Source organism: Poromitra crassiceps (assembly GCF_964638095.1).
Source record: "Poromitra crassiceps genome assembly, chromosome: 20".
In the NCBI taxonomy this organism is placed as follows: domain Eukaryota; kingdom Metazoa; phylum Chordata; class Actinopteri; order Beryciformes; family Melamphaidae; genus Poromitra; species Poromitra crassiceps.
This window is the reverse complement of record NC_139637.1, coordinates 6,289,301-6,300,578: the sequence shown is the minus strand read 5'-3', so window position 1 is coordinate 6,300,578 and position 11,278 is coordinate 6,289,301. Positions and strand designations below refer to the sequence as shown.

At 43.3% G+C, this 11,278-nt stretch overlaps 1 protein-coding gene across 2 annotated transcripts; it reads right to left on the bottom strand.

The window, feature by feature from the left end:
* Positions 1-678: 678 nt before the first annotated feature.
* Positions 679-10,979, bottom strand: LOC310794618 (vesicle-associated membrane protein-associated protein B-like). Of its 2 annotated transcripts, none has more exons than XM_083656606.1 (6): positions 10,764-10,979; positions 8,302-8,454; positions 6,396-6,499; positions 5,821-5,901; positions 4,537-4,719; positions 679-2,805 (listed from the first exon to the last, which is right to left on the bottom strand). In XM_083656606.1, the coding sequence occupies exons 1-6, from the start codon at positions 10,819-10,821 to the stop codon at positions 2,638-2,640; spliced, it is 747 nt and encodes a 248-aa protein (XP_083512732.1). In that variant the 5' UTR covers positions 10,822-10,979; the 3' UTR covers positions 679-2,637. The 2 variants fall into 2 exon arrangements, with proteins under 2 accessions (XP_083512732.1, XP_083512733.1); XM_083656607.1 differs by having other exon boundaries at positions 4,537-4,668.
* Between the last annotated feature and the right edge of the window lie 299 nt (positions 10,980-11,278).

Below are 11,278 nucleotides of genomic sequence, written 5' to 3'. Positions count from 1 at the left end.
GTGTTTTTTTTTTTATTACTAGCAGCATTCAAATTTATAACACTTATTGTATATTCTATTTATTCAAGTGGCTGTGCATTGTAAATATTGCCTTATTATTGTCTACTTTGTTTGATATCATACGATGCAAAAAAAAAAAAAAACTAAAACCCTGGATAAAACACACAACCAGATATCAGTGCACGCACTGTAATCCATATGGAAATCTTGTTATTGTACTATTACTGAGAAACAGGTGACACTAGATATATTGGCTGAACGCCTGCTGTAACCAACACATAAGGCCTGAAATTAGTATTCAATAGCTGTTTTATGTACTTCTGAGGAGCATGCACCCAAACTCCAGTAGTCAAATGCAGGAAATTTGTTTAAAATGGAAAGTAATCAGTTACATTACTTTTGTGATACTTGGATTGTTACTGATTACAACTTTTATCCGGTAATTCGTAGCCGTAGTTAACATTTTTAAGTAACCCTCCCAACCCTGCTCTTGCACGATTAAAATGACTGCAGTACCTTAGATTCATTCCCTATAGAAATTTTATTTTGCTATTCCATTATCTGATTTAATATTTTGCAAACACACTGATTTATAATCCCTTTTCAATAACAGAAATCCTAACTAAACGAGAAGAAACAAATCAGTAAACTTTCCACAAAGGCAGACAGTTGAGGGGTTTATGTATTTTAATTCATTATGATGCTACATGATCCATGATGGTTGCTTTTATCTTCTTCCTTTACTACATTTTGTTAATAACTTTGCCAGTTATCTTTTTAAGTCATTTTTATTTTTATGTACATACAAAACAGTATCCAATTACTTTGTGGTTACATCGTGTGACTGTGTCTCTTTGCATGTGTGGTCTGAAGCTCTGATGAGTTGTTCTTATTTTAAATGTAGTGTGTATTCACAGGTCAGTCCTCCTCCTAACTGCCCACATCTCCACTCCCCGATCTCCTTCAGGCAACGGAAAATAGTTTATTTATTTATTTTTTATTACAACCGAGTGTGCCTAGAATGGTCGCTTGATAGCAGAGATAGTAGACCGTCTTGGTTATCAAACAACCACCAAGCAAAAAAAGTAAACAGAAAAAAAGATGAACAAAAAAGAAACAAAAACACATACACACAAACCGATAAACCAGACTCAAGATGGTCCCTTTTGAAAAATAACAGTAATTGAGTTTTTTTTGGATAATATAATTTCAACACACACACAAAAAAAAAGAGAAGAGAATAATAATAAATCCAGGTCAATTCCATGCAGAACGCAGAGTGGACACTTGAATATAACGCAGAGTGGACACTTGAATATAACGCAGAGTGGACACTTGAATATAGTGCATCTGAATATTACAAACAACAGAAGCATTGTGGCTACATGGTAAGAGAAGAAATAAGCAAACAACTGCTGTAATACACTAGAAGACGGAAATACTACAATACTCCATGGGCAGAATTGAACGAGGCTGCCAAAACTATGGTTATTATATATACTGTTATATATTGTAAATGTCCAAGTTGTTTTTGCATAACAAGTCCACTGGTTTAAGATTGGGGGCGAATAAGGTTTTTTTCTGATGCCACTCTTTCTCTCAACCTGAGGAAGAAATCATCAACAGTCTGAAAACCGCATTAAGCGGGACGCCTTGAACACAACTTTGTATGCTTTTTCATTAGAACAACTTCACTGTGCACAATGTGCAGCATGAATTAGAATCCATGTGATGAATCTGAATTTTACAAATGGGCAAAATAAAATATGGATTTAGTGAAATAAACTGGCTCATCGCTTCTTGCTTCTGACTGGGGACTGAAATCATCAACATTTTAAGAACACCCCCCCCCCCCCCCATTTTGTTTCTGCTGTGTACAGGAAATCTGTTTGGATGACAGGATTTGTATTATTTTAACCGCCCCTCCCTCTTCCAACATGCTAAAACTCAACCGCCGCCCTCGCGTTAAAACATTCACACAGCCACATCTGCCTTCCTGCAGGGGGCGACACACACGCACACACACACACACACACAGATACTGTTTAGAACACAATACACAGAGTTTGAATCTGAACAAGTCTTTCGCTGATCCCTTTGGATTCCCCCTCCTCTCCTTATGCATTGATCAGAATCAAGTGGAAGAGAGATGATGAGGAGAGGAACTTTGGATCTCCTCCTCATGACGCAATGCGACGAATGAAGAGTGGATAAGGGATGAGTGAAAGACTTGAAGCCACTCCTACAGCATTAAGCCACTCCCACAGCATTAAGCCACTCCCACAGAGCATCAATGGTTATCTGTGCAAGTCGGGGAAGATGGTTCAGGAAGGCAGGATGGACGGAGAGAACAGATCAGAGATGGTGATTATTTGAAAAACAAAAGAAAGAAATAAGAAAGAAAGGCAAACCTTTTCACTTGTGGGTTAACTTGAAGCGCCTTCCTTCCTTTTACTTTTTACACATTAAATAATTTCATCCTCTACTCTGACAAACCTCTGTGATTTTGCCATAAATGCTTAAAAAATCAAAAAAACCCAGAAGACATCATCCCCGTCGTCGTCGTTTTGTCCTCCCTAGCATGCCGTCTGTCCGTCCGTCTGTCACTGTGCTGTCTGTCTGTCTGTCTGTCTGTCTCTACAGGGCGAGCTTGCCGATGATGACTCCGATGACGAAGAAGAGCACGCCGAGTGCCAGGATGCGGGTGCTTAGGCCCTCATCTCTCATGGTGGTGGTCGCCATGCCGGAAGAGGAGTGCGGAGCGCCCAGTGACGTCACCTTTCTCTTCCGCAGCCCGTCGTCCTCCTGCCGTACAGAGAGAAAGGGGGGGGGGGGGGGGGGGGGGGGTCAGTGCCATACAGAGAGAGAGGGGGGGGGGGGGGGGTCAGTGCCGTACAGGGAGAGGGAGGGGGGGGTCAGTGCCGTACAGAGAGAGGGGGGGGGGTGTCAGTGATGATGACGCACAATGTCACCGTGTTTACATGAAAAACAATAAGGAGCAGCAACAACGTGGATGGAAAGCAGCTGCCTGGTGGCTTGGCAAGGGCTAGCTCATCGCTTCGTTTGTGAAGCCAATGTGGAAGTAACTTAAACCTGCACTCTTTCGAATGGCCTGCAGGGGGCGACTCCACTGGCTGCAAAAACAAGTCCGGTTACATGGAAATGTTATGGGCAACTGACACTCTTCTCATCCAAACTGACATCATTTCCTGCTCCAAATAACCAAGATGGTGACGGCGAAAATGTCAACTTTGAGGCTTCAAAACGAGAGTCCAAAAACTAATGGGTGACATCACACTGTCTACGTCCATATATTTTATACAGTCTATGTATATATATTTATACAGTCTATGTATATATTTATATTACAGTCTATGTATATATTTATATTACAGTCTATGTACCATATATATATTTCTACAGTCTATGTATATATTTATATTACAGTCTATGCTTTTAGGCAACATGGAGACCTTTCTAACATAGAGAACAGTTCAACTTTTAAGACTGGTCAATAAAGCCGATTGTGTCTAGATTGTGTCTAGATTGTGTCTAGATTGAAGCTAGATGTGTCTCATTAAAGAGATGAGCAGCCAGACATAAATCAGATGCTTCATCACCTCCATGTTGGTTTATTTCAGACCCAAAAGCAGCTGGATACAGAGACAAGATGTCTGACTTGGAGAAAACGTGGCGAAAAGTGCTGTGCATGTCTCAGCAGGCGCGTTACAGAATGTGTTAAACTGCCAGAAAAGCCTGTTTTGGCTTCTAAATAAGCGTGGAGGTCACAACCTGAAGGCTGTCTCCAGTGTCACAGGCTGATTTTAAGATTAATTTGATTTGACAAACTTGTTCCATTGTGCGTTTTATTCTCAAGACAGACGGCATTTTGTCAGAGAAGGTCACTTTTTTCTCTCCAAATACTAGGGGTGTCACGATACGATACACGATATTGGGTTCACGATAACGATACGATATTTTAACAATATTTTTTTTGTGATCGATTTGTAAGTTGAGGGGGCATCCTCCACGCTAATTTGAGTAATTTCACCATTTTCATCCTCCGTGTGTCTGTAACGTCCCTCGTCTGTTCAAACAAAGCAATGAAAAGGAGAGCGAGCATGCAATCAGATGCAGATCAGTGCCACCATGTTCAGCTTCTTTTTCTCGCGATATGAGATTTCATTTTAACGATACATATTGTCACGTTTTGATATCGCGATATATTGTATATACCCGTTTAGGCAGGCGTATGTCTGAGACACATTTCCCGTTGGTTGCTCTGCTGCAAGCTCTGTGCTTTTTCTGTCATGTAATTTAACTGTTTTGATTGTATTTTTGTAACTGTTTTTACTTGTTGTACGGCGACCTTGAGTGCCGTGAAAGGCGCCTTATAAAATAAATGTATTATTATTATTATTGTGGGACGATATATTGTGACATCCCTACCAAATACCCAAAAACCTCATTTGAGAGAGAGAAAAACATTCAGTCAGAAGTGCAGAAAGCGGTTTTTTTTGCAGCAGGGCTCCTCACCCTGATCTGTTTGTTTTCTTCCCGTAGCCTCTGCACCTCCATCTGCAGCCGCTTGCACTCCTCCATGATCTTCTTCACCTCTCCGTCATCCAGCGAGGCGCTGGCGGACTTGGGCAGGGCGGAGTGCTCCGTCTTAACAGAAGAGGTAGAGGAAGACACAGTTGTGTTGCTTTCACTCTCATGCTGTGGAGAGAGAGGTGGAGGTGGGGGTGGGGGTGGGGGTGGGGGTGGAGACGCAGATACATGCACAGATGTGGCGGGAGGAGGAGGAGGAGGAGGAGGAGGAGGAGGAGGAGATGAGAGTGGAAACAGAAAGAAATCATAATAAATGAATAAAAGAGTCAAATAAAGCATGTAGTGTGGTGGGTGAGATAGCAAATGTGCTGCAGAGGGGCGGGAGATGTATTGAAGGGCTGGTGATGAACTTGTGTGTCAGGATTCTATGAATCAAATGATCTCTGTGCTCGTAAAACAAATAAAACGACATACTGAGCAAAGAGGGAGGAGGGGCAAAACAAAAGACTGTGGGATCAAGCAATGTGGAATCTTAGGGCCTGTGTCCATCTAGCGTCTTTTCATCAGCTCCAGCGTCTTTTTTCAGTTGTTTCCAATGGGGGGAGAGCGTATGCGGGCGCACACGGACGTCTAGAGAAAGTGCGCTGCGCCCAGCGTCTATTTTCAGAGCGCTCCGGCGTTTTGTGCGCCCGACTCCCAGCGCTCCCAGCTGAAAATAATTTAACTTTTCAGAAAGACGCTGGTGTCGGGTGCTCCTTTTCTGGCAACTAATCATATGGAGAAACTATCGCAACGGAGACAGAACGGCTCAATTGTGGGAGCAGATTGGCTAGACACTTAATATTTCTGGTGAGTGTTGTGCTTACTGCTTTTAATAACGTAGCCTACCTGTGTTGTTAGCTTGCTAGCTGTCAGCTATCAAGCTACTACCGCACTGAACTAACGTTAGTTTCGGACTGCTTCCTTGTATATTGTGCGCTGGGATCAGCGCTCCCCAGCGCACTCCCAGCGTTTAACAGTCGGAGGAAGACGCTAGGTGGACACAGGCCCTCACTCTACAGTAACACTCGCGCCATTTGGATGTGATTTCTGAGAGGTGATTGTAAAGATCTGATTTTTGTAAGATCACATTGTTGTGTATCCCACACGGCCTGAAATTTCCCCCTTTTCATCCCAAAATGAGCAAAATCAGATTTTCTGGTATGATTGGATGAGTCAGTGAAGTGATGCAGAAAACAACAACGCTCTAAGAGTTGGTCTTATACTTACAGTTTTGTCATTTTCTAACGGCAGCTCAAATGCGCATCTCAACTTTGAATCCATCAGCTCTTCTGGCTTGGCCTCCTTCCACTGGACACAAGAACAAAGGGACGGACAGAGGAAGACAGAAAGGACAAAGAGACAATTGGTAAGAAGAACTTGTTGATCCAGTGAGTCTGCTGCCAACAGTATCAGCTCAGATGTACAGTATATTTAAGTTATAACATGCAGGATACTTCAAAAGATTGCTTCTATCTCCCAAAAGTTGGGTGGGAGGGGGGGGGGGGGGGGTTATAATTGATGCCGATGTATTTTGGCCATTTTAAAGTGCATCATCATTACTATGGATTTGTCACAGGGTTTCAAAACACTTTCTACAGATGGAGACAGTCGAAATATTGTAAAATGACAATATTTAAAAAGGGAACAACTAGTGATAGAAGTTTTCTGAAAGGGTGTTTCGTCAGAAAAAATACAATCAAGCGGTTTCAAAAGAGTCCAAAGTTACACAACCAGTGAAAGAAATGGATGTTTTGAATATGATGATAATCCACAATGAAATGCGATGCGTTCAGAATACTCACAACTCCCTCCATGTCAGTCATGTCATATGGAGCCAGCAGGGACTGCACCATGAATTTGTGTTTACTCTTTTCATTGGGGTCATAGTCAAACGGCTGCAGCATCACTGTGGACAGAGACAAGAAGGGAAGGCCGGGACATTATGGTGAGAGACACTTCCTGCAGGACATTATGGTGAGAGACAGGCCGGGACATTATAGAGACACTGCATGTAATAGGCCACGCCCATCACGGGGGAAGAGCTCCGTTCACTTCCACACACCAGCGTCATTTTCCTTGAATTAAACATAGCTAAAAGCTGTTGTGTGGTGGGGCTGCGCAGACAACAAATGTAAAAAATCGCCAGTTAAAGTTTTTTTGTACTCCTGAGCAAAACAAGGAAGCCATTGAGAATTGGCGAGAAGAAAAATGGGGATCTAGCTGTCAAGAAGTAAGTTGGAGTGTTCATCTTCCGTATATACGATCTTTTGGTGCAACACGCAACCATGCACGTGACATAGGGGAACGCCAGGATTGGACAGGAGTTTGTGTTTTCCCCCGTCTTGGGCGTGGTTTCTGAATGATGACGCGTTACGCAGTGTCTCTATGGTGAGAGACACCTCCTGCCAAGCCCAATAAGTCTTATGCAACCAAATGAAAGGCGGCCGTCAGGTGGATCTGTGATTATTATGTGTGACCCGTTTATTCTCCTGGAATTCATAGTTTTTTATTTCGGATAATCACTCAGTTACTGCAGAGTCGAATGCCTGGCTGAGATTAAGGACATTTGGTTTGATAGTAGTTTGAAAACTGTGGGAGCGGAAGTCTTAACTGGGACTAACCAAAGCATTTCTTCAAATGTTATAGAAGGTTATGGAAGAGAAATAGCGTACATCACAACGCAAGTTGACTGAACTTGTCAGCATGGCTCCATGGTGCCATCCCATCTATCATCTCATATTGTCAAAATGTATGGATTAATTATGGCGCCGTCCCAGCAATTTGTGTTATGCTTCTGGCAAAAACAGAACATGTCCTTGCAAACCTCAACCTTGCAGTCATAGATGCCTGTGTGATACAGACAAGATAATCATAAGGACTTATTCCAATAGGATATATGACAATATCATCTGTCAACATTATGCAAAATCACAACTTAAATAGATGTTCATCACATTCATATCTAGTCAAACTTAAACTCCCTAATTTGTTTCAGATCTTATTTAGACAACAGAACTGTGTATCATGATCAGTGTTGGGCAAGTTACTTTCAAAATGTAATATACTACATATTACTAGTTACTTTCATTTGAAAGTAATAAGTTACTTTACAATATTACTGTCTGTGTAGTGTAACTCGTTACTTATTACACTACTTTTGCATTACTTTCACCAAAACAACAGCAGCAGCAGAATGACATCGCCGCACCGGAACCATTGCGAAAAAAAAATTAAACCGTCTTGAAGTCAGTGTAAACCGTCCGAAATTCTAAATGTTATTCTTTTCCTTTGTTATTGTCATCTATAGTGGTTATTTGCATTAAAAAAAACACAATTTGATTAAGAAATGATTGTATCTTGATTTAAATCTGTGCTTTGATGAATTTTTTTTAACTCAATTTGTAACTTGTGTTACTTGACAAAGTAACTGGTATAATATTACTGAAATCCTATTGGTAATAAGTTAAATTACTGAGTTACTGCTAAAAGTGTTACTTTTGTAATGAATTACCCCCAACACTGATCACGATAACTGGAATCTGATTATTTGATTACATAATGCTTCTATTGAAAGACAATGTGAATAATGCTGCCCAGAAAGGAGAAACACTTCCTGGTGGCTCAGCAGACCGCGGCCATGGTGTCATGTGCTAACAGCACTGTGGGTTTGAAATGTTGCAACAGGAGGATACAGAAATGGTTACGAACCAGAAACGTTGATGGAGGTTCCAGCGTCAATGATGCCACTGTTGGGGCGCACACAGTATCTACGAGGCGCGGTCGTCTTCACTTTGAAACACACATTTCTATCTGTGGGGTTGCTGAGCTTCAGAGTGGCAGTGACAACATCTGTGAACGGGCCTGAAGAGGACAGAGAAACATGTCATTGTTAGTGACTGAGGTGTGTGTGTGTGTGTGCGTGCGCGCGTGTGTGTGTGTGTGTGTGTGTGTGTGTGAGTGAGTAGGGGTGTGTAAGTGTGTCTGTGGGTGAGTAGGGGTGTGTGAGTGTGTGTATGTGGGTGAGTAGGGGTGTGTGAGTGTGTGTGTGGGTGAGTAGGGGTGTGTGAGTGTGTGTCTGTGGGTGAGTAGGCGTGTGTGTGTGTGTGTGTGTGTGTGTGTGTGTGTGTGTGTGGGTGAGTAGGGGTGTGTGAGTGTGGTAACAGAGCCTGCTGTAAACATTACACATTAAAACGCTGGAAATGGCAGCTTTTTTTTACGATACTATTCAAGCCCTCGGCCAAACACTGACTGACTGACTCATTGACTGGGTGTTGTAGTAAACTTAGTTTACAGATAGGTGTGTACTGTGTATATGACATGTAGGTGTGTACTGTGTATATGACATGTAGGTGTGTAGTACTGTGTATATGACATGTAGGTGTGTACTGTGTATATGACATGTAGGTGTGTACTGTGTATATGACATGTAGGTGTGTACTGTGTATATGACATGTAGGTGTGTAGTACTGTGTGTATGACATGTAGGTGTGTACTGTGTATATGACATGTAGGTGTGCACTGTGTATATGACATGTAGGTGTGTAGTACTGTGTATATGACATGTAGGTGTGTACTGTGTATATGACATGTAGGTGTGTACTGTGTATATGACATGTAGGTGTGTACTGTGTATATGACATGTAGGTGTGTACTGTGTATATGACATGTAGGTGTGTACTGTGTATATGACATGTAGCTGCTAATGTTTTCTAATGGTTTGACTGACAATGGTTCAGTCAAATGGATCAGCCTCACCTTGCTAAAACACTGTCTTTCTGTAAGGGCACCTTAGTATCGTTAATGAGACAGATTAGTAAGATTGATCTTATTTCAGTGTGTTTGAGGAACAACCAAACTCTGTTCTAATTTGTTGGAGGCATGCTGCTAGCCCTGAGCATCAGTAACTGAGTGTTGGAGTGTTGGAGGCATGCTGCTAGCCCTGAGCATCAGTAACTGAGTGTTGGAGTGTTGGAGGCATGCTGCTAGCCCTGAGCACCAGTAACTGAGTGTTGGAGGCATGCTGCTAGCCCTGAGCATCAGTAACTGAGTGTTGGAGGCATGCTGCTAGCCCTGAGCACCAGTAACTGAGTGTTGGAGGCATGCTGCTAGCCCTGAGCATCAGTAACTGAGTGTTGGAGGCATGCTGCTAGCCCTGAGCATCAGTAACTGAGTGTTGGAGTGTTGGAGGCATGCTGCTAGCCCTGAGCATCAGTAACTGAGTGTTGGAGGCATGCTGCTAGCCCTGAGCACCAGTAACTGAGTGTTGGAGGCATGCTGCTAGCCCTGAGCATCAGGAACTGAGTGGGTGTAAAACACCTCTCTGCACAAGGCCTGCGTCAATCAATACACAGCCTCCTATGAGCCCATCACCTGAACGGAGTCTACAGCAGTATCACACCCGAACCAATGAATTAAAAATCTAAATAGATATTTTATTCCTGAATCCTGACACACACACCCACTCAGACACTAATTCCATAACAGTTTAGGCCTGGCCTGGATGGATATACAAAGGCTGACAAAGAATTCAGGTTGCAGTTTGCACAGTGAGAATAATGAATAAAGCTGTCAGTAATGACATAGCTTTGCTAGCTAATCATCTAGTGAATGTGCATGATGAGCCTAAGCAGTGCCCCTGAATTCTGATCGTAGAAAATGCTAGAAGAAGAGTCCATTCTTAGCAGCCAGTTGACATAACGTTTAAAAAAAATGAAATGTGTTCATGATCATTTCAAGTGACATTTAGCATTCTATCACAGTCACGGATCAACGTAACAGCCACACGACTGAGCATAGTTAGCAAATGACTATTTAAGAAATGGGACGACGGGCCTGGCTTTGACGGTGCAATGACAGGTAGCGTTGCTGCTAGCTAGCTAGCCAAGTTAGCCATTTCGCTGAACGCTACCTAGCTTGTTAGCATCGTCACACAGCGTCGTTTCACCTGTCATCATCGCCACTACAGGGAGAAGAATCGCTGCACAAGCCGCACACACAACTTGTACATGACAGTCACACATTTCCCAAAGTAACCCAGCTAACAAAATAAGCAGCAATGTTACCTGAGCTAACTTAGTACGAACATCTATGGCTGCTCTGTTGACTGCAGCCACAGTGGCAGGCAGGCAGGCAGCAGGCCCTGCCCTCTGCCTGCCTGCTCGTTGGCTTACCTCTGAATTTCAGTTCGTGTTGTGGCTCTAGCACCAGGACTTGTTCTGGTCTGGCCATGTCCCACAGCTTCGGGGTTTCCTCCTGTCGTAACGGCGAGGACAGCGATGAGCCGCGGCTGTCTTAAGGTGGTGAAGTTGGCTCCCGAAGATACAGCCCGTCCTCTGTTTCCTAGGAGGATGATGATGATCACAAATGCACCACTTGGACTGCCGCTGTCAGCTGGTAGCGTGCTAATGCTAACGTTAGCACAGAGGGAAGGAAGGAAGGAAGGAGCAGTAGTGTGACGTCACGCGAGGGGTGGGGCTCGTGCGGGATGTCAGCTGGTCTCGTGGTTGTAAAAACAAGGGCAACTTCGGCCAAGGGACCCACGTGCGTCATGTAGCAGCCCAGGCGACCACATGCAGCAACTAGGAAACTAGTTGCATCTTTCAACAGCCCAAGTTTGGCACTGATGACATCATTGATGACATCATCACTGTTTCAACAGCCCAAGGGGTGGGAACAGCCCAAGTTT

Excerpts from the sequence above, each read along its gene's own strand:
- LOC310794618 (XM_083656606.1), bottom strand. The coding sequence starts at position 10,821 with ATGGCCAGACCAGAACAAGTCCTGGTGCTAGAGCCACAACACGAACTG. Across the intron at positions 8,455-10,763 it reads ACACGAACTGAAATTCAGAG|GCCCGTTCACAGATGTTGTC; the intron begins GTAAGCCAACGA and ends TGTCCTCTTCAG. Across the intron at positions 4,720-5,820 it reads CGTTAGAAAATGACAAAACT|CATGAGAGTGAAAGCAACAC; the intron begins GTAAGTATAAGA and ends CTCTCTCCACAG.